This window comes from Hipposideros armiger, unplaced genomic scaffold (assembly GCF_001890085.2).
Source record: "Hipposideros armiger isolate ML-2016 unplaced genomic scaffold, ASM189008v1 scaffold_104, whole genome shotgun sequence".
Classification (NCBI taxonomy): Eukaryota; Metazoa; Chordata; class Mammalia; order Chiroptera; family Hipposideridae; genus Hipposideros; species Hipposideros armiger.
In genome coordinates this window covers 3,966,668-3,989,846 of record NW_017731454.1, presented here as the reverse complement: position 1 = coordinate 3,989,846, position 23,179 = coordinate 3,966,668, and the positions used below count along the sequence as shown (strand labels likewise).

Here is a 23,179-nt window from a genome sequence, read left to right as displayed (position 1 = left end):
TCTTATTTTCTTGTTGCTCTAGATCTCAGTTCTATAGATTTTAAATAGATTTTTATTTGATTTGATTCCACTGAAACTAGGATACCAGAATACCATTGTTGCTGGAAGTCTTATTACAAAATCAAACCTGCATGGTGAGCTGCTTTGATAATTCATTTTCTGTCATTATTTAACATTTTTTATAGTATGTCACTAATGTTCACTAACCACGATTGGATAAAATCTGCAGTGAGAAATCTCTAATTCAAAGAATTGCTTTCACTTAAGGGTTATATTATAAATGAGCTTGTAGCTTTTCAAGTTGTAATCTGAGTTTTTAAAATTATTTAACATTTCAAATTGAACAAGGACATCATGTACAATATTTATAAATATAGCTGTGGATGTTGGTGCATACATGGAATGTGATTGACTCCATTTAGCAGATCACAGAGAACCTTGAATCCCTATTAGTTTAAATTTTAATATATTGTAAAACTTATATATTTAATGCTGATTTTTATATTAGCACAATATTGCAAACTAATGCTTATGTTTGTTATTGGAGAATTAAGGTAAGCAAGATGTCATGCCTCCCTTACAAAGGGAGGAATTTTAAACATTCTCAACTATTCAAAATACCCCTTAAAATCTAGAAATACTACCTAATATGAAACCCAGGACTTAAAATAGCAAAGCTGATGAGTAAGAATTGAGAATTTAGTTCCTTTACTTTGACTTCTCATAGAATCGGGTATTGTAAACTACATCAAGGTCAAAAGCTACAGATTTGTAGGAGAGCGGAGCTAATAAAGTAGTCTGCAATGTAGAATGACATCTGACAGGAAAGAGAATAAAACATTAAAGGCACTGTGGTCTTAAGTCTATTTACTTGTCCCCGTGTCACCTCATTAATTTAGGTCATCACTGTAATTAGATCATCATTTGTATCCAAAAAATATGTAATATATATTAATAACAATAAACCCCTTTAGTGTGTTTTATCAGCCATCCTAAACAGATTTTCAGAAATGATTGTTTTTAAACTATTTTCATAGAGTTAAGCGCTTATATTAGCACTTACATGGAGCACCTCATTCCCTGATGATTCCGAATAAGATATATTTGTTTCCCCTAAAGAAAAATTTACTTTAACTAGAATGAAAGCTGAAATATTGATTGCAGATCTTTAACGCTGAATTTAAATTTCTGTACTAGCATTGGCTAATGTTATAGATAGGTAGATTCCCAGTTTATTCATGTAAAGGCCTATATCAAGCTCATTTCTGATATAACCCTACTACAAATAGTTGGTGTGTGCATAACTATTTATCTACCTGTCAATGCTAGTATGTAGGTGCTGGAATTTCAAAATATGTATTTGATCCTGTTTTGAATTTAATGACTTGAAAAATAGTTTTATCTCTGGGGAAAATTCTATTTTATTCCAGAATTATGCAAGTACTTTCAGGGAGTTTTTGCAGTAGCCAGCAATCTTTGGGAAAGCAACAATATGGGGAGATGCTTTCCTAAAAATGATTTAAATTTGTTTTCATTCTTTAATTGCTGCCCTGGAACTTTAGAGCAAGCATTTGCTCTGTAAAAGTATTGATTTTCTTTTTTTCTTTTTTTGGGATGATAAATTAAATCTTACTATATGAAACTTCTTTATCTCCTTTTAAATTTTGTTTTCAGTGATTATATTTAAAAACTGTAGTACATAACTTCTTTTTTCTCTTTAATAGCAATGATCAAAGCTGAAGAAAGCAGGTAAGCAATTTTACACATCTATACCTTTTACAAATTTGATATCTCCTAAATATTCTTGTTTTAATTGTCTACATAAATAGTATTTAACATGTTAGGCCTGATGGTTTGGTGTCTTTGGAGGGCTTGATGGCGGGAAGCGGGATATTTACTCAAGGTACAGAAATGATGCTTTTCTAGACAGTGATTATTTAAATTTGGGATGCATCATTTACAAGTTAAGATTATGTTATAGTCAAGTCCAAAATTTGTTTTCAGTTGATTTGAGAATGAATGAAGTATTATATCCATATATCTCTATTCAGGTTTTTCTTTTAATGGGTGAAATGGATAATATTTAAAATTCTTAAAGAAATGTATGATATAGGTCAAATTTTGCTATGATGCAATCTGATAGGGCATTTTGTAAATGAAAACAATTATTAGACTTTTGGTAATGCAGAATGTTGCCTGAGTGCCTATCATATGTTATCAACATTATCACAAATGTTTGCTATAAATTAACTAAATTCATTTTCTTTCTGTGGTTTTAATTTTTTTGAATGGCTTAGTAGTTTGGCAGTACTGTCTGTTTTCCCATTTAAGAGTTTCTCTTCTTATTTATTTGTATAATTGAAAACTAGCTTTATTTGGCTTTGTGATTATTGGTAATGAAATGACCAGTTTTCTCTTTTTTTAATATGTAGTAAGCAAGAAGAGTGCACCACAGCAACAGCCCCAGTTCCTACAACAGAAATTCCAACCACAATGAGCACCATGGCTGCTGCAGAAGCAGCAGCTGCTGTTGTTGCAGCAGCAGCAGCCGCAGCAGCAGCTGCTGCTGCAGCCAATGCCAGTGCTTCCACCTCTGCTTCTAATACTGTGGGTGGAACTGTTCCAGTTGTTCCTGAGCCTGAAGTTACTTCGATTGTTGCTACTGTTGTAGATAATGAGAACACAGTAACAATTTCAACTGAAGAACAAGCACAACTTACTAGTACCTCTGCTGTTCAGGATCAAAGTGTTGAAGTGTCTAGTAATGCTGGAGAAGAAACATCTAAGCAGGAAACTGTAGCTGAGTAAGTTTAGTAGCTTGTCTTCTGCAAATCAGTACTAGACAAGAAATTGCCAGTTTAGTCAATGGCCAGTAAGTGTTAATATTTTGAGAATCAGAACATAAGTCTTTAGATAATGAATCATTTGTAAGATCATGCTATCAAACTGTTGTAAAACTAATCCACAAAAGTTTTAGGAAGCAGAGCTGGGGATATGGTGAGGCACAAATTTAAAGAGGTGCCAAAAACTTCAATAATCAAGATATATCATATTGTGGTGCAATATTTTAAAACAAAATCAGTGAAAAAAGTCTATGATAATAAAATGCCAGAATTTTAAACAAAGACAAGATTGATATTCTTTTGCCTCAGTCTCAAATCAAATATGGCTTAGCACTGCATTGTAAGGAAGTGTGCTATAGTTTGATATTGAACAAACAAGCAAAAATTAAGTAGACAAAAATAAAGCTAACACTTAGCAAGGATATAGGAAAACTATTAGATTAAATTGGTACAATTTTTTTAAAAAAGGCAAAATAGCTGCATCTTTCAGTGTACAGTTTGCAGGTACTTGTGTACCCTGTAATGTAATATTTCATATAGCTATTATGCTTTATGCTGCTATAAAAAGTAACCTTGAGCTATGCTTCTTGAATGATGTCCACATAAATAAAAGTTAACCATGATGTCAAAATTTGAACATGATCACCCATCTTAATATTTAACTACATTGGTTTCATCTCCCTACCCTTTTTTGTAAATCTTCTGTACATTTCTCAAAGTGAAAATAGCTTTATAATTTTTAGATGTTTAGAAGTTAAAAAAAAAAAATCTATGGTATATTTGAAGGCATAAAAGAGTAATTGTTAACATATTATTTATATTCTGCCCTTTTTCTATGCATTTAAAATACATGACACATTGATAGAGATACATATACCCCATCATGTTGAATGATAGAATATTAATTTATTATTTACATTTACATAAATTTTAAGTGTTCTAGTTATAGACATTTAGACTTTTTGGAATAACGTTCTTGTACATCTTTTATACTTGCATATTTTTTCCACAATAATTTGTTCCATGTTTAGGTAAATGTGGAAGGATCATATAGGAGACTTAATTCTAAAATTGTCAAATTTTACCACATACTTAAATTTTTCTAAGTGATGCAAATGTTTATTTAAATAATAAATAACATATTTAAATTTCTCTCTAGTTTTACTCCCAAAAAAGAAGAGGAGGAAAGCCAACCAGCAAAAAAAACCTATACTTGGAATACAAAGGAGGAGGCAAAGCAAGCATTTAAAGAATTATTGAAAGAAAAGGTATTTATATTACAGATTTTTATATGACGTAATAGTAAATTTCTAATAAATGAGGTTATTCTTTAATCATTACTGTGAGGCCTTTATTGAAAGTACTAATTTTATAAACTGTTGTAACTGAAAATCAATTAAATTTGTTCTGTTTTTGAAGAACATTTTTGTGAAACTGACTTAAAAACATTATGTACGAAGATACTACGCAGTGTATTTCACCCCAGTATTTTTTTTTTTTTTTAAGATTTTATTGGGGAATTAGGGGAGGGGAACAGACAAGTTGCTGTCCTTTGGTTCTTCAGTCTAGTTGTGGAGGACGTTGCTCCACTGGCCCATGTTGGCATTATCATCGCGCTCTTCCCGGGTGAGGCAAATCGGTCACCAGCTTCTGGACTGCCGCTCACACTGGCTACCAGCTGCTCACGCTGGCTGCTGGCCGCTCACGGCAGCCCACTGCAGCAGGGGCTGCAGCCTACGCTGTTGCTGGAGACTCACGGCAGCCCAGCTCCAGGTCGAGCTGTTGTTCACCATCTCAGCTGTAGAGGGCAGTATCACTGGCCCCCATGTGTGATCCGACTGGGGCCCTGCAGCTCAGAGCTGGCGTCCCAAGCCAACTCTTAACCAACGTGCCACTCAGCCAGCCCTCACCCCAGTATTTGATATGAGGGTTTTTATTCATAAAAAATGTTTCTTTTAATCAGTAGTCTTAAGAAGTATTCATGCTCTGTTTAAATTTCAGTTTTAAGTTTCCTTTTTAGTCTGTAGGTATATTCAGATTTGCCTGCTTCAATAAGAAATTATTTTTTTAGACCTTTTTTAAACTCCTGCAAAGGGAAGTGCTTGATGTTTGAAGTGAGTATTATACTTTGTTCCCTGTTGTATAACTCACTATATTTGTGTGAAATTTAAATTTTTCATTAAATGGTTTTCAGCGGGTACCATCTAACGCTTCTTGGGAGCAAGCTATGAAAATGATCATTAATGATCCACGATACAGGTAACACTTGGATTTTTTACTTACTTTTTACTTTGAACATAGCAATCCTAGCAAATTTAGAATTGTGTAAAATACTATAACTTCTCACTTCCATTGTTTTCTATTACTTTGGATACCAAGAATAGAGTTGTTTTATGTCTGATATGAACCAGAAAAAAGACAAAAGGCTTGTCACACAATTTGAGTACCCTGCTAACAGATGAAATTAGAATTATTTTGAAAGTAGGTATTATTGTCTGTAATCATTTCTTTAATAGCTTACTGAAATTATCTTAATTTGTAAATGAAATCAATTGTGTTGTTTTTTCAAAGCATTAACAATTGATCATCCTGCCTTCATTTAATCTTACGTGTTACTTTTCTGTTACTTAGTGCTTTAGCAAAGTTGAGTGAAAAAAAGCAGGCTTTTAATGCTTATAAAGTCCAGACAGAGAAAGAAGAAAAAGAAGAAGCAAGATCGAAATACAAAGAGGCTAAGGAATCCTTTCAGCGTTTTCTTGAAAATCATGAGAAAATGACTTCCACAACCAGATACAAGTAAGATTTTTAGTGATGCATGGTGTATGTTTACTGCACTGTTTGTCAGACTTTTTGCCAGGCGTGGTAACTAATCCAAAGTAGATGCTTATTAAATAAAAATAGATGATTGTGAACATGGCAGTTTCATTAGGTACATACATGATAAATCAGTAGTTAAATGTGAAATTTAACTTAGAGCAGCAGTTCTCAACCTTCCTAATGCCGCGACCCCTTAATACAGTTGCTCATGTTGTGGTGATACCCAACCATAAAATTATTTTCGTTGCTACTCTATAACTGTAATTTTGCTACTGTTATGAATCATAATGTAAATATCTTTTTGTTTTCCTATGGTCTTAGGCGACCCCTGTGAAAGGGTTGTTCAACCCCCAAAGGGGTCGCGACCCACAGGTTGAGAACCGCTGACTTAGAGAGTCATTGAGTTATTAACAAGGGACTAGAATAAAAAGGGACGAGAGGCTTAATTTAATAATCAAAGTTTGTCATCAATAAACAAGTGTTGACTAGGATGTGGAGAAAGCGGAACCATTGTGCACTGTTGATAGGTTTGCAGATTGGTACAGCCAATCAATAGACGTTGTATAAAGAAATTGTGGTATATTTATACTATGGAGTATTAAATACATATAGGGTTACGGGATGTAAAGTACAGCATAGGGAATATAGTAAATGGTATTATAACAGCTATATATGATGTCAGAGGGGTAGTAGACTTGAAGGGGGGTTATCACTTTGTGAGTTGTATAAATGTCTAATTGTTACATTGTTTTGTACACCTGACCTGAAACTAATATAAAAAAAATAATCAAAGCTTGATTCTACTTAATATAAGAATTGAAATTTTGGGTATTTGGGTAGAAATAGGCTGTTTTCATTAAATATAGCATTTTGAAAACTGGCATTTGTGTATCATTGTTTTTTGGGTTTGTTTTTTTAAGATTTTATTGGGGAAGGGAACATTGTGTTTTTCCAGGACCCATCAGCTCCAAGTCAAGTTTGTTGTCCTTCAGTCTTAGTTGTGAATGGCGCAGCTCAGCAGCTCCAAGTCCAGTTGCTGTTTTCAATCTAGTTGCAGGGGGAGGGGAGGGCCTACCACCTCCTACCATTCCCATGCCAGAATAGAACCAGTAACCTTGTTGTTAAGAGCATGTGCTTTCACCAGCTGAGCCATTCGGCTGCCTGTTAGCAGCTCCAGCACAGCTCACTGGCCCATGTGAGAATCGAACTGGCGACCCCGTTGCTCAGAGCTTGCGCTCTAACCAACTGTGCCACCGGGCCGGCCCCTGTATATCATTCTTGATTTTAAAAGAGTACCTTATTGTTTAAAATTGTGGGTAATTCAATATTAACATTTGTGCATTAAGCTATTTAGTTCACTTTTTCTATGTACTTCCTTATTTTCCTCACTATTCCAGAAAAGCTTTAGTGAAAGACTTCATGTCTTTAAGTATGCCTATATTATGTGTTAGCTAAATTTCTGACAGCTTTTTGAAGTCTATAATTTAGTTCCATGGGCAGTTTGGTAGTCTCTGTAGCTACTCTAAGAAATAAATAGTCTTGACTACAAAACATTGCTCAACTGGAATGAACCGCTCCATAAGAAGATATGGAGGCTTCAGCTGTTTTGTTCTTTTACTTAATTATCCAGAAGTTTTCCATTGTGATACAGTCGTGAACTTACAGTGGAAAAGAGTATTCATTTGATGATTTTTAGTTTAGTATAAAGTTAAAATGGTTTAAAATTTTTATTTTCCAATATAGAATAACATCTAATTTTTTTAACAAATAGAAAAGCTGAGCAAATGTTTGGAGAGTTGGAAGTCTGGAATGCAATATCGGAACGTGATCGTCTTGAAATCTATGAAGATGTTTTATTCTTTCTTTCAAAAAAAGAAAAGGTATTTATTATTCACTCTTAGTTATTGGTGTTTATAGATAAAATAAGATGTTTCTTTATTCTGATTTGGAGTAACTTTATAACATGTTCATTTTTGTTGGTTGTCCAGTTTTTATGTGGTGCAGCAGATCTGTTTATGAGAAGGTAGGTTTAAAAATGGATAGGTCCTATAATAATAAGTACTGACGTGGATATAGCAGGTACAGGCTTATCTATACTTGAGTTGTCATTAATTGGCTGTCTTATGCCTACTTTGAAAGATAGGTAATTTTTCTTTTTAGCTTATTAGGTTTAGAAAATACTGTTTTTGTTTATAATGCATTTATTTGTGATTCTTTTATAAAAAGGGAGGTAATGTGTAATGGTTTCCACTAAAATGTACCTGTAGGATAGTGTTTTAAAACACATTTTTACTCATGACTTAATTATGCACCAAGTTGTATGTTATCCAGGCTTTAAGAAACTTACAGAAATGTATTACTAACAAAAATTTGAATGTAGCTGGAAGTGGTTGAAGACCTTACCACTTACTCATTTTGAGATTTGTCTGCAATAACTTTAATTTTACACCATGTTTCTAATGCATAGTTGCAGGAAGAGACATTTATTGGGGAAAAGGGGAGAGACATGTTTTTCAGATTGCAGCTTTAGAATGAAAGGTAAAAAAGTTGAAGGTAGGTACCAAGCCAAGCATTTAGGCAGGAGCAGTGGAAAAGTAAATAATTTTGGTATTTAAAGTAAATGGGTAACATTTAAAATTTGGTCATCAGAATGTAAAGAAACTTTGACTAGTTGCAGTTCAAAAATACTCTCTTTGACCTTCAAAACATGTATTCATACTTCTGATTTAGGAGCAAGCAAAGCAGTTGCGAAAGAGAAATTGGGAAGCCTTAAAAAACATACTTGACAACATGGCTAACGTAACATACTCTACTACTTGGTCCGAAGCCCAACAGTATCTGATGGATAATCCAACTTTTGCAGAAGATGAGGAATTGCAGAGTAAGCATAATAACTAAAGGGCAGAAGGTTTTAAAAAGTCCCGCAGCAAAGAATTCTTTTTTTATGAAACCAGTAACTGAATATTACACAGTTGTTTGTCCATTTCTGGAAAAGTGTTTTGTTTCCAAATAGGATATTTCTTTCTAATTGACTTTTGTGATTCAGAGTAAAAATATTCTTCCAGAAATCTGAAGTTAGCTTTATCAGATAACCCTTGAAATGTTTATTATAGGTCAGCCTGCTATTTATATGTAACTTGGTAAGAACCAAATTAATTACCACATTTTACTCACCCTGTCTTCTTGAGGTAATGACTTTAAAGATTGGCAAAAAAAAAAAAGTATTAGCATTATTTTTATTCATTAATTAATTTATTTATTTGGTGTTAGCATTATTTTAGATTAAGCTTCCCCGAGTTCTGTCTTTTTAACGTACTTAGTTGCTTTTTTTTTTTTTTAATTGGGGAATAATGGGGTTTTTCCAGGACCCATCAGCTCCAAGTCAAATAATTGTTTCAGTCTAGTTGTGGAGGGCACAACTCAGTGGCCCTTTTGGGGATCGAACCGGCAAACTTGGTGTTATGAGCACTGCAATCTAACCAACTGAGCTAACCGGCCGCCCCACTTAGTTGCTTTTTAAATTATAGCTTTCTTGATTATCCCTCTGAATACCGTGCTTCAGGTAGTTTGGGATAGAACCTAGACTACTATACTTTGAAAACCCTTTGGATAATTCTGATATTGCAGACAAATTTAACCATAGTAATTTTATTTTCATTAGTTGTGTCATGTGTATGTTCTTTGTTTCATCCTCGGATGCAGGGTATCTTTTAATGAGATCGTTTTGGAATTTTCCTTAAATGTTTCCTAGTTAGATGATTACAAGTTATATTTGACTTTAAATACAAGTGTTTTGGAAAGGTGAATTTGAAATGTACAGGGAGTTAATGCACATAATTAAACTGCTTTCCTTACTAATATTTGACATTTTAATTTTTTTTTTAACTGAACAAAACTAGACATGGATAAGGAAGATGCATTAATTTGCTTTGAAGAACACATTCGGGCTTTAGAAAAGGAAGAAGAAGAAGAAAAACAGAAGAGTTTGCTGAGAGAAAGGAGACGACAGCGTAAAAATAGAGAATCTTTTCAGGTAATAAAAATCTCCTTTCTAACTTAATTTTATAATATGTTTAGTGAGCTTAACACTGTAAATAATTTGGAGACACCTGATCACAGATCACCAACTTAGGTTTTATGGAGTATTCACACATTTAACTCTTACGTTCTATAATTAGTTGTGACTCTACTTAAGGAACAGCATTTTGGTCTAGGGCAGTTCGCAAGCCACATGCGGCTCTGGGTATATGTACATGTGGCTCTGAAATAAAATTGAAAATAAAACTCATAGTTTCATTTATAAAATCTTTAAAGGATATTATTCACATAATGGTGATTTCATTTGTTTTATGTCTCTCGAATAATTTTTAAATTGTTGCAAGGGACAGGATTGGCTCTTCCGTCTCAAAAGTTTGTTGACCCCTGGTGTAGGGGAACATAGAACGCCGTAGCACATTTAGTATTTAAGGTGCCCACTGATAGAGTTTCACTTCAGAAGGAGGACTAGGATGAGGGAAGATTGAAAACAAAATGTGTGTGATGAAGTCATTAGTACTAGTTGGTTTTTAGGTTCTAGAGAATGATAGGGAATGTTGTAGTATAGTTTGGGGCATGGGCCATGATTGTAAAACGCTATACATAGGATCTGAAATTACATACCCTTTATATAGGCTAGTGTCTCATTTTCACCTCCAAGTACTGCTTTTATTCTCTCAGTAATGGAGAATATCATGGACCAATGAATCTTTTTGCATTTTATATTTCACCAGATTGTCCATTTCAGTGAAGATGATTATAATAGCAGTAAGCATTCATTGCTTACTGCTTATACATTTTAAATTTAAATCTCTTAATTTTTATGACAGCCTTATAAGAGTAGGTACTATTTCAATGTCCATTTATGTAGATAAGGAAATGGTCTGGGAGATGGGGAAGTGACATATTCAAATTCAACTACTGAATAGTGGAGCCAGAATTTGAATCTATGCAGTCTTAATTACAGGGTCTCTTCAGTTAAACACTGTAAGGTACAGTACTTAAATAAGTTTGTTTCTTGAAATAACAGTTGTTTGGTCTAGGGTAGGACACATTGCCATCAGGTAGTGATTCTCAGAACTTACTAGGCATCAAAATCAACCAGCAGGCTTTTAAAAACACTCAGACCACCATGCCAAAGGTCACTAACCATCTTAAAAGTCACAGTTAATAGCATTATTTAAGTTATTCCATAAAACCTTAACATTTAATACTCTTGAGGGTTTCCTTTATCTTAGTGGTTTCCCGGAGACTCACTCAGAGAGGATTGTTAAAACCATAGTTCTTGAGTATCACCACCAGAATTTGATTCAGTAGGTGTGGAGTGGGTTCTGAGAATTTGCATTTCTAATAAGTTTCCAGCTGGTAGTGATGTGTGGCCCTTACTTTGAGAGTTGCCCTAGGTCATTAGCCTTGCTGCCTGATGTAGGAATATGTTATTCCCATGATCTCATTTCAGTTTGGAAGAAGTTGAAAGGGCAGTTCTTTTTCAGTCCAATGATGTAGAAGTTCTGCATGCCTCTTTAATATTCAGTTGCTGAGAATTTAGTCATATGGCATAGTAGCTGGAAAGGAGGGTAGAAAACCTAGATTTTAACTAAGCAGCCATGTGCCTAAGAAGAAGGGGAGGACAGATTTTTAGGAGGTCAGTTGATACTCTGCTGCAGCCATTGAGCTTGAATATCTCTTAATGAAGGTTTTGGAATAGTTTAAAATAAGGAGACCTATGTAATAAAATAATAATATAGTAAAAATAAGGAAATCTGGGTCACAGAAAATAGAATGGAGAATGTGTAGGAGAAATCGTAATGAAAAGGCCACATGAGTCTTCTAGCTAAGCCTAAACAGATTGGTATGCATCTGGCGTGGATTCTGATTACTATTGATATTACTGGTGTTAGCGTGTTATATTGATTTTGCTTTAGATATTCAGTTCAGTAATTTTCCTGTGTTACTACGTTACCTGTCCAAAGGGTATGTTTAGAATGCCAGTAAAATAAATTAGAAGATTGACATTTAGAATAAAAGATATGGATGGAAAGAATGTTCTCAGTAATAATGGTTATGTTGGTGGCTGTCATTTTATTGAATACTCATTTGCCAGTCATGTAATAATAATTGTCTCATCTATGACAAGGAATGTATGATTTTTTTCTTTTTAACTCTTAAAACTGGCATTTGGAATCATATCAAGAGTAGAAAGGATTGATCAGGGGCTTTAATGGAGAACGGGTGAATGTGTAGTGTCTCAGAAGTCAAGATGGAGTTTATTTAGGATCCAGCAGTGGTCCTCAAAGTATGGTATTCAGATACATAGTATCAGTATTACCTGGGAAGTTACAGAAATGCATATTCTCACACCCCAAACTAGACCTACTGATTCAAAATCTGGGGATGGATCCCAGTAATCTATGGTTTTTTCCAGTCTTTAAAATGATTCTTTGAGAAACCGTTGAGATAGCGGAGCCCACCCAAAGTAGCGAATGTTAACAGTATGAAACAAGACTGAAAGAATAGTGTTAGGTGTAGTATTGAAGGTATTTAGTGACTTTTGGCATAGTAAGAAAAGTTACAGGGTTGTCAAATAAGTTTAAGGGTAAATAGAGTCAAAATTAAACCTTTCTCTAGTATTTTGATGATAAGATAAAACAAATTTTAAGTAACCTTACGGTGAAGAGAATGGCTTTTCTTGAGTAAGAGCAATCAATCGAGAGAATGAAGAAAGAATTGAATGATAGATCTTAGAAGGTTTGGAATTCAAGTATATATATGAATAGTTATGTTTTGAAGAACATATAAAGAGAAAAAAAGAAGGAAGGAGATGGGGGGTGGGATATTGTCTCTGAAAACAGTGTGAGAGCCAAGGTTGGGAACCTCTCCTCTAAAGAAGGAGAAATTCAAGGCTCAGCCTTCTTCGAAGCAACTTGCTTTCCATAATGTAAGAGAGTAGTAGGCTCCTGCCCCACTCCCCCAAGATGGGGTTAGTAAATAAAAAGTACGAACCATGCAGTTTTAGCATAATGGTTTTCAAACCTGAATTCACATCAGAGTCATCTGGTGATCTTTGAAAAGTAAAATTACAAATATCTGAATTTCAAGCGATAGAGAAAAAAAAATTCTCAGATGATTCTAATTTTCACTTGGATTCACTATTGAAATGGATTCAATATCAAAATTTTATGACTTTATCAGAGCTTAGCAACCTGGAAGTGAACCAAAAACACTAGCAAAGCAGGTGTGATGGAGTGAAGTAGATTCTGGGATCCTAGACAGCATCACTGAAGATGGTTTCTAAGCCATGTTAGGGACTCAAAAGAGGGAGTAAGTGAAGAAATTGATCACACAACAGGGTTGGGTTAAGATACGATTCCATTTATGTTGAAGGAAACTAACTTTGAAACAAGAATTTTGGAAATACAAGACTGTATGGACATGCTTACTGTTTGAATAGGAGTTACAGATGTCTGGTGTTATTCAGGGCGGTGCTATCGAATAGAAATTTGTGCACCACATACATGATTTTAATTTCTTACTAATTTTTAATGAATTTTAGTAATCTTTTATTTCACCCAGTATATCCAAAATATATAACATGCAATCAGTATTTTAAAAAGTTGGTATTTTTTAATAATAAGTCTTCAAAATCATTGTGTGTTATATACTGATGGGATATCTCAATTCAGACTAGCCACGTTTCATTTACTTAGAAGCTACATTTGATTAGTGGCTTCCATATTGGACAGTCAGGTATAGGAATTTTAGGAGCAAAATTTGGGGCCATTGTTCTTTAGGAACATTTGTTTATAGGATTAAACTCCCTAAGGATTTGGGGAAGCAGGAAATGTGGAAATTGCGGAGTACTAAAGTCGCAATATGTTGCCCTGAAAGTCAGCAGATAGCATAAAAGAATAAAGAAAAGAAATTGGAATAAGCATACAAAGATTTAGCTTTAAGGTATAATAGTAATATGGGAAAAAGGAAGAAATAGGCTTCGAAATCAGATAGGGTTGAGTCCTATATTATATGTATTACTTTGGTAAAGTTGTATGTCCTCTTAAGAGGCCCACATTTTTTAAGAAAATTAAATAAAAAAATAAAAACGCCCAGAACATTATCAGGCATTATGTTTAAAATCAAAAGGATATTTTATAAGAAATCCATACACATTCATTATTTGAGATAGATGATATCTAATATTTTGAGTTAACTTTTATCTTTATATATTTTTTTAAACTGGAAATGATATTCCATCTCACAGGACAGTAAACTGAAACCTGCAAAGATAATGTAGCTTTGCAAAGTTCCTTTTCTCTGAAATACAAAATAATTTGCCTAAAAGCAGATTTTACTTTCATCAAAGAGCCAAGTATTCTTTGCATTTAAACATGTTTGGGATGACATTGGTAGAGGAGTGTTAAATATTGCTATGTTTTTAACCTGTGTTTTCATGTTACACTAATATTTTTTTTCTAATGTCCTTAAAGATGACTTCAATACAATGGGTTTGGTTATTTTGTTGGTTTTAAAAAAATTTTTTTCCAGATATTTTTAGATGAACTGCATGAACATGGACAACTGCATTCTATGTCATCTTGGATGGAATTGTATCCAACAATTAGTTCTGACATTAGATTCACTAATATGCTTGGTCAGCCGGGTGAGATTCTCTTCTTTCCTAACTTACAGTTATGATAGTAGTTGGAGTGGGCCATAGGGGAAGGTGGTTGTATTGGGAAATGGGGGTGGGGGAGTGTGCTTTGTTTTGTTTTATAAACAAAAAATAATAATTGCAGCTCTTTGGTTAGAGCTAGCTTTTGACTTCTTTAGTTTTTTCATTAGGATCAACTGCACTTGACCTTTTCAAGTTTTATGTTGAGGATCTTAAAGCTCGTTATCATGATGAGAAGAAGATAATAAAAGACATTCTAAAGGTAAATAGTATACTATTAACTGTTAACCTGTGGCATATTTTAAAAATTGATATTGTATTCAGTTGATATGTGTTATTAACAAGCGTTTCTGTTTTTTAGGATAAAGGATTTGTAGTTGAAGTAAATACTACTTTTGAAGACTTTGTGGCAGTAATCAGTTCAACTAAAAGATCAACCACATTAGATGCTGGAAATATTAAGTTGGCTTTTAATAGTGTAAGTTACTTATTTACTAGTATGGTTTTTAATGTATTCGACCAAAAGTAGCTATTGGAATAGGGAATATGGGAAGGATTTCATAAAGTAGTAGTAGTCTTTCAGGGTAACGTTAAAGAAAATAATGTATTCAGATGATGAGCTGATGTTAAGCTTTTTTTGTTTAAATTAACTGGTGTTATAAATTGGCCCTTAACTTACAAATGATGAGAGAAAAATTAAGAATAATGAATTATTTTAATTAACAAAATTATAATTGTACTATTGTAACTGATTAAATATGATTTCTAAAAGTTACTAGAAAAGGCAGAAGCCCGTGAACGTGAAAGAGAGAAAGAAGAGGCTCGGAAGATGAAACGAAAAGAATCTGCATTTAAGAGTATGTTGAAACAAGCTACTCCTCCAATAGAATTGGATGCTGTCTGGGAAGATGTATGTATATTTGTAAATTTTTTGTAATGAACTATTACTTAACAGTGGAAGATAAAAATACATTTAATTCCTTTTTATTTTATAGCCACAAAAATAAGCTGAAGTTATTTGTAGAGTATATTAAATATATTGAGGCTATATTAAAAGTATAAAGCCAGCTGTGGCTCTGCATTTAGGAATATTTGTTAAAAATGGTATAGACTTTAAAGAAAGGAAATCTAACAGACTGTGAGAGGACTGGACTGTCACCATTTTCACTTGTGTTATGTTTCCTTTTAGTAATATTGGTATTAATATATTTATTCCATATCTGAATTTTTCAGATTCGGGAGAGATTTGTAAAAGAGCCAGCATTTGAGGACATAACTCTAGAATCTGAAAGAAAACGAATATTTAAAGATTTTATGCATGTGCTTGAGGTAATTTTAGTATTCTCATAACTGGTTGAAATGCAAAATACATAAAAATATAAACAAAAACTAAGGAATTCAGAATGAACAAGTAAGTTTCTTAAATTAGTGCTTTTATACAAATTTAGTTAACCTGGGATGGTTAGGGAATGTTTTTTCTATAGAAACTGCTTTCAAGTGAAACAAAGCTTGCATGGGAATATAAAGATTGTTTGTGGAGACTGTTAGTATTTGTTTCATATTTTGACAATATTTTAGGGATTCAGCAGCCACATGGACTGACTAGTAAACCTAAAAGAAAACTTAGAATTATGTAAAGCAGATAGAAAACAGCTATTAAGCGCATGTTTCAAATATTCTACATTAGATGTGTTCAAAACTCGGGGTTTCTGAAAAAATGAAATTAGTACATTTTTATTGGAATAAATAATGATAAAATTGCAAGGTACTCCATTAGCTGAATAAGGGTATTTTGATGAAGATTTAACATAGGTACTTGTATATAATAAACATACTAAATTGACCAGTAATTATTGAATAATTATTGAACACTATTTGGTGCCTGTGTGAGCCAGGCACTGCTCTAATTATTAGATATATATTATGTATATGAACTTAATCCTCACAACAACCCTGTGAAGTTATATATGAGTAAACTGACGCAGAGGAAAATCATTTGCAGGGAAGGGGTTCCAACCCAGGCTGTTTGACTGCAGGGTCAATACTTTTAACAAACATGCTATGTTGCCAGTTACATACAAACTAATACTTTACAACAAGCTGAAAGCTGGCACGTGTTATTATAGAGTTGCGTGGTCATTGGGCATAGCAGGTCACTTAATCGACTTGATTATTTCATTGTATTTATTGTTCTTGATGAGTATCAATGTTGACAGCAGTTTGCTCTGTTAATATATCCACATGTACCCTGTATTGTTTTCCAGCTGCCTCTAGACCTAGTCCTATAGTCCTCTAGATCTTTTCTACTCAAAGTGTGTTTCAGACTAGCAACGTCTGTATTACCTGGGAGCTTGTTAGAAATCCAGAACTCAGACTCTTATCAGCAGAAATCCTGCATCTGAATCATCATTTTAACAAGATTTTAAAGCATTAGAATGTACATATGATTTTGAGAAGCTGTACTCTGGGTAGTGTCTTAACATTTTTCCTTGATTCCAGAATCTCCAACAAGATTCTTTCATGATCTGTGCTACAGGTAAAGTGTTGAGGTCAAAAATGGAGATAGTAGTATGGGGAAGGGCTGAACGCATTAGAATAGGTTTTTGTTCCCCAATAATCTGGCCTTTAGGTAGAAAAGGAAGAAGAGTTAGCATTGAGTGACATAAAGAAAAAAAATTAGAATCCCTTCTGAGCCAGATTTTCCATTTCCACTTGTAAACTGATGCTGAATTCATTTTCAAAGCCATTGATATGTTGGGGCAAGGAGTTTTTACTCCAGCATTCCTCCTTTCCTAGTAGCCTGATAATTGTTTTAATAAAGGGTTAAAGTCCACAGGCATTTATTTTTCTGATTTCATGTGGGGTTAGAGTTAGACTGCTTGTGAATGGATGTCTTAAGATTGAGTAGGAATGCTCCTGTGTGAAAAGAACCCTTTTTGTCTTTATTTTGAGACTAGCCTGGTTTATCTTAGTTCAAGGACAAGTCTGAAGTGGTTTATCTTGGTGCTAAGCTGTCAGATAAACCATATCTGAGTGTAATTGTATTTCATTGTTTTTGAAACCAGTGTGACTATTCTGCAAATTATACTTTTCTGGAGTGTATCAATTACTCCTGCTAACCCACACCATTCTCATTCCTATAAAGTACTTTCTTTATTAATACTTCTTAACATTGTTATCACAGTGGGTGAATATAAGATGGTTAAGAAGGAACACAAGAGAACATTTTAAGCAATTATAATTCTTTGTACAGTTTCAAAGGAGTACATCCTAAATATGCAAAATGGAGTTTAAGAACTTATTTGTACTGCTTTTTAAAATTCTCCATGATCTACTTTCTAAAGTAAATTTAAACTTTGAAATTTTCTTTTTATTTTTTGCCCCTATAGCATGAATGTCAGCATCATCATTCAAAGAACAAGAAACATTCTAAAAAATCTAAAAAACATCACAGGAAACGTTCCCGTTCTCGATCGGTAAGGAAGTTTATTAGATGGTGTCATAAGTGTACTGAAATATTTGTGAGCATCATTATGAATGAAATTGTGTTGTTTAGGGGTCAGATTCAGATGATGACGACAGCCATTCAAAGAAAAAAAGACAGCGATCAGAGTCCCGTTCTGCTTCAGAACATTCTTCTAGTGCTGAATCTGGTAAGCATGTCTTTTAAATAGATTAAAATTATTGACACTTGAATGTTCTCAAATTCTGACACTTTTTCCTTTTCACGCTGTTTAGAGAGAAGTTACAAGAAGTCAAAAAAACATAAGAAGAAAAGCAAGAAGAGGAGACATAAATCTGTAAGTAAGCATTTATTTAATTTTTACACTAGACTTTTGCCCTTCTCTTCCTCAGTGGCAGTAGAACCTTTTTCTAGTCATATATATATATATATATATATATATATATATATATATATATATATATATATATATACAGTCCAATACAATTTAGGTGGGCACCTAAACTGAAGAGCTTGATAGTTGATCTTTGTTCTTAATCTTCCATTAAACTCTTTTTGGTGAGCTTTGAAAAAATAAATAAATATACACACCATTATTAAGATTTCCTGGTTTTTTAAAGTGATCTTAGAGAAAGATGCAAGTGTGTGTGTGTTTTATGTGTGTATTACCTCTGTTGTTGAGAACCCCAAGTTTAAATGTTTAACTCCTTCCTCTACTCTTAGTTTTTAATCTTAGGTATACATCAAGATACACTTAAGGAGCTTTTTCAAAATGTAAGGGCCTGGGTGTTAACCACAGATCTGTTGAATGAGGTTTTTTTATGCTGCTTAGTTGAATTTGTGCATATCTAATGAAGGACTGCTTATTTAGGCAGTGCCATCACATTTTAATTAATTCCTGCTCAGTAGCAATTTTGAGGAAAGAATTTTATTATGCAGCTGTCAACCTAGTATGTGATTAAGTTAATTACAACAGCCTATATACATACCTAAATAAATAAGCCAATATTTTATTGGGTTGGTAGAAAATGTAATAGCTGTCTGCATTTACATAATAGATATTATCCTATCTTAAGTGTACCTTCATCCCTAATATAGTGAAGCTCTTTTAGTAGTATGTATTACCCTATCAGAATGTCATTCTTCCCATAGAAAAAGTCACTCTGTCCATGAATCTTGGAAATGTTATAGAATCCTTGAGCTTAACAATTTAATTTCACCACGCTGGGAACATATACTCTATTACACATGGATTTTCTTAAATATTACCTATATAAGGATTTTAGAAAAGTATTTGTGAAATGCTAACATTTTCTGTTTACACAGGACTCTCCAGAGTCAGATGCTGAGCGAGAGAAGGATAAAAAAGAAAAAGACCGGGAAAGCGAAAAAGACAGAACTAGACAAAGATCAGAATCAAAACACAAATCACCTAAGAAAAAGACTGGAAAGGATTCTGTAAGTGCTTAGAATTCTTTCGTATCTGTATTTTCAAAATAGAAAAACAGATACTATAGTTAAATCTGTGATGGTGTTTAGAGTTTGATTAAATCTGCTACCATTAAAGAAAACAATGAAAATTCAGTTAACTACCTTTCATGCAGAATAGTTTTTTGGTATAAATGGTCATAAATGACACGATTTGAGTGTCCAAAATTTTACATTGCTTGAAAAAAAGCATAGCATTCCATACTATTATTTTAACTCACTAAGAAAGGATATGGTCTTCTGCTTTGTGCATTGAGAGAAGAGCCACTGGACATTTTCTACTTAATTATTTGAGGAATATAAAATTTAAGGCTCAAATCAGGGTTCTCCCTCCAGATGTTCACAGTTGTCATTGTTACTAAATCCAGTTTCAAAAGGTAGCATTCCAGTAACTTTTGGAAATAATCACTGGAGGAAAGTGAGGGCAAGTGGACAGAAGAAGGCTATAAGACCAAGTCAGGTAGTCCTATTTTTCCATATGTGTGTGTATGTATGTATATGAATGACAGAATACAATCACACAAGCCCTCCCAGCCTTGCCATTCCTTCCACAAGTGCTGTGCACTTAGCAAGGGTAATGCCTCTGAATCACCAGTGGAGAGTTGAAACTGTAGCTAAGCCCTGGCCCTCCCTCTGCATATTCTGATTCAGTTGCTATTGGGTGGAGGGTTTTTTAAATGTTGCACTGTTGAGTCTAATGCACATCCTTGGTGAAAAATGAGTATTTCCTCTATATCTGTTAGCAGCTTCACAGTTCCTTCCTTACTGTAAGTTAAAGGAAAGCCCTGAAGGGAGGGAAGGAAGATAGGTGAATTTCACTTTTCAAAGGTGGTTTTTTACAAATAATGCAGTATTTTTTTTTTATTGTTTCTTCAGCCAAGGTCTTGACCTGCTCATAAATCTTGAATGTTTATCTCGGCACAGTAGTGTGCTTAAAGCATACTTTTTTTGTAATATAAAACACTTATAAGACAATCTAGAATCTTAGCAAATTAGCAAGAATGTAGTGCTTAGGAAATGAACAGCCAGCTTCCATTAAATGGAATCAAGATGTTGTTTTAAGAGGAATGAAAAGAAACCAGTGTGCACCATCGTGCCTGATTTACGTATTAATGTTAACTAACTAAAAGTAGCACCATATACAACTCTCATTCTAAGTTAAGGATTTCCCCTACTTTGCCTACCCATTGACAGGCTTTTGGGAATGACATCAGTCTTTAAACCCTGTGATTTGTCTGTGTCTGTGAAGGAGAATCCATGTAGATATTGAAATCTTTTTTCAAAAGTTCATTACTACTTACCCTTTTGAGTACTAACATAAATGTAATTATATTTAATGTCTTTTCAGGGTAATTGGGATACTTCTGGCAGTGAACTGAGTGAAGGGGAATTGGAAAAGCGCAGAAGGACCCTTTTGGAGCAACTGGATGATGATCAATAAATTATACCAAATATATGTTTACAGTATGATTTAAAATCTAATTCTGACCAGGGACTTTATTTTAAGTTCAATTGAAATAACACTGGGTTTTAATTATATCACAGGAAAAAAAAAAGTGCATTTAAGCATTGTTATTGTGGACTTTATAAAAAGCAAAGGAAATTGAAAATAACTTTCGATTCTGTATCAAGAATCATATTTTCATAGTCATAACTGTCTCTTTGTGACCCTTTCATAGGGCACTGCAGGATGGATTAAAGGTGGCGATTCACTGATAACTGCAGATGTCTCTACTTTGTTCTGAAGCCTAAGTCATGAAGTGATTTGATTTACTTTATAGAAGTTGGATTTTGAAGATATGATAAAACTTTTTTGATATCTAGTAGTACAAAAAAGGCACCAGCAACTGACTGATAAAACTGCTTTTTTGTGCACTACCCAACTGGTTAAAGCCAATATGATCTTTTTATGGTGAACCCAGAAATAGGTGTTCTTAATGGAAACCTGGTAGACCCTTAACTACAGTGGTGCCAATGAGCACTACAATCATAAAGCCACCGTTATTTTTTATGGAACACCTGAATCCATTTTAAAAAGGCTATTGTGAGGGCATTATTTTGAGGTGATGTTTAAAACGTTAACATCAAATCAAATTGTAAATTAGTTTAAATATATTGCCTTAAGGACCTACTAAAGAATGTGCCACCAAACTTTAAGTGATAGTTGCAATACCCTTGTCTAAAACAAAAATCAATGTTGACTTAAACATTTTCTTTAACAATTGTCTCTTTTTTTTTTTTTAATCCGATCTTTCTCTTGCTTTTTTTCATTGAGGAAGTCTTTTACCTTCCCTGCTTACTGAAAAGTATTGACTTCGTGGTACACATTCTAAAGCATTTCTGATTTGAATATTTTTGTACATTTTTATCAATTATTAAACCTTCTCTTCTAGCGTGTACTAGTATTTATTTCTATGTAAACTGCTCAGCTCTAAAAAAAAAAAATTGTATGATCATTTAAAGATAGATACTAAATCCCTGAAATTTTGCTTCATGCTATCACTTAGCTAGGTTACTTTCCTTTTTCAATATTTAAGACTATCATAAATCAGTGCATTTCAGGCCCTTACATTTGTTTTTGACTAGGAATTTCGTATACAGTACTTTAGAGAGGCAATGGTTTGGAGCTAGAATACTATTTACATGCCAACTTTTGAAGGTTGGTAATGTAATTTATACTATATTCCTTCAGTGCAGGAGATTTTTTTTTAAATAGTAAATTTTAGCACATAATCTTTGGTATTATCTTAGGTATTTTTTTATTTTGGAACTTTGAGCGATCCTATTGCAAGTTGGGATTTAGAAGAACAGAAAGTTCATTTTATTTTTTCTTTACCATCCTAATGAATTTTAAAGTGGGACTGACCAGGATGACTCTTTCCCATCCTTGCTCCCTGTTTCAATTAAATCTTCTGTGCACTGTTGAAAGCCACCCCTCCCCCAAAAAGGGGGTGGTGGGGACTGTTTCTAAACTTCTCTGCCAAGTCATTTTTCTGCTGTGAAATATGACATGACTTTGTAGAAAGTGAGAATCACTATCTTTAGAAAATAAGTAATCAGGTTGCTTGCTTGGGTCTCCTATTGTATATTAGAACCAAAACATAACAACTTGGGCGACAGGGAGTTTCCTAGACTTAATTTTCAGAGGTCCCATTGTAATTATAGTTAATATTGCCAATCATGTCTAACACTTGACATGGAAGTCAGTGGTAAAATCTTTAAAATAAACATATGATATTGGCAGAAATATTAGTGATGTGTTTCACAAGAGAATTTGGAATCTGTAACATGTTTTAATTACTTCTATGAATGATGATTTTTTAAAGTACAACTTTAAAGTTTTGATTTTTCTATTTAAATAAAAAGCTATTGATGTGTTTTAGCATGTCCTCAAAATAGATTTCTGTATTTCTTATAGAGATACTGTCATATCACAACCTCAAATCCCTACATGACAATACAAATTCATTTCCCTGTAGTTCACCCATGAAAATTATCTGACCTAAAAACAAAACTAGTGAACAAATTACAACTCAAAATACAACATCCTTGTTATAAAAGCTGTAACTAATAATCCTTGTCTACCACCCTTTGATGATCCCATCAAATGAGATTTAGTTGCCAGAAAGATACTGTATAGTCTGAAGGCACAGGTGATGTGAAGATTTTATTAAAGCAAGAGGTCTGTGTGAATATTTTAACCTATTAAAGATTTAGGTTTCTAAAGCTTCAGTCTGGTAAAAGCTGAAATGTCTTGAATACTGGCTGTATTATAATTGAACAGATATGTTGAAAAGGAGTTTGAACAAATGTGTTCAAACAGGAAAGTGTTTATTTTCAGATGAGGGGAGTTTATACTTTTCA

General features: G+C 33.5%; 1 protein-coding gene across 8 annotated transcripts in view; it reads left to right on the top strand.

The window, feature by feature from the left end:
* Nucleotides 1-22,697, top strand: part of PRPF40A (pre-mRNA processing factor 40A) — a 52,950-nt gene extending 30,253 nt beyond the window's left edge. For 4 of the 8 annotated variants that reach the window (XM_019646527.1, XM_019646529.1, XM_019646523.1 and 1 more), the window contains 19 exons: nt 81-134; nt 1,725-1,749; nt 2,433-2,804; nt 4,003-4,111; nt 5,038-5,102; nt 5,475-5,639; nt 7,432-7,540; nt 8,391-8,541; nt 9,560-9,693; nt 14,238-14,352; nt 14,523-14,626; nt 14,726-14,842; nt 15,137-15,274; nt 15,598-15,693; nt 17,754-17,840; nt 17,921-18,017; nt 18,103-18,164; nt 19,154-19,285; nt 20,664-22,697. In XM_019646527.1, the coding sequence (XP_019502072.1) occupies nt 81-134; nt 1,725-1,749; nt 2,433-2,804; nt 4,003-4,111; nt 5,038-5,102; nt 5,475-5,639; nt 7,432-7,540; nt 8,391-8,541; nt 9,560-9,693; nt 14,238-14,352; nt 14,523-14,626; nt 14,726-14,842; nt 15,137-15,274; nt 15,598-15,693; nt 17,754-17,840; nt 17,921-18,017; nt 18,103-18,164; nt 19,154-19,285; nt 20,664-20,756 (2,225 nt within the window). In that variant the 3' untranslated portion in view covers nt 20,757-22,697. The remainder of the gene's footprint in view (nt 1-80; nt 135-1,724; nt 1,750-2,432; nt 2,805-4,002; nt 4,112-5,037; nt 5,103-5,474; nt 5,640-7,431; nt 7,541-8,390; nt 8,542-9,559; nt 9,694-14,237; nt 14,353-14,522; nt 14,627-14,725; nt 14,843-15,136; nt 15,275-15,597; nt 15,694-17,753; nt 17,841-17,920; nt 18,018-18,102; nt 18,165-19,153; nt 19,286-20,663) is intronic. The other 4 variants (XM_019646524.1, XM_019646530.1, XM_019646531.1 and 1 more) reach the window with 3 other exon arrangements.
* The last annotated feature ends 482 nt before the right edge of the window (nt 22,698-23,179 follow it).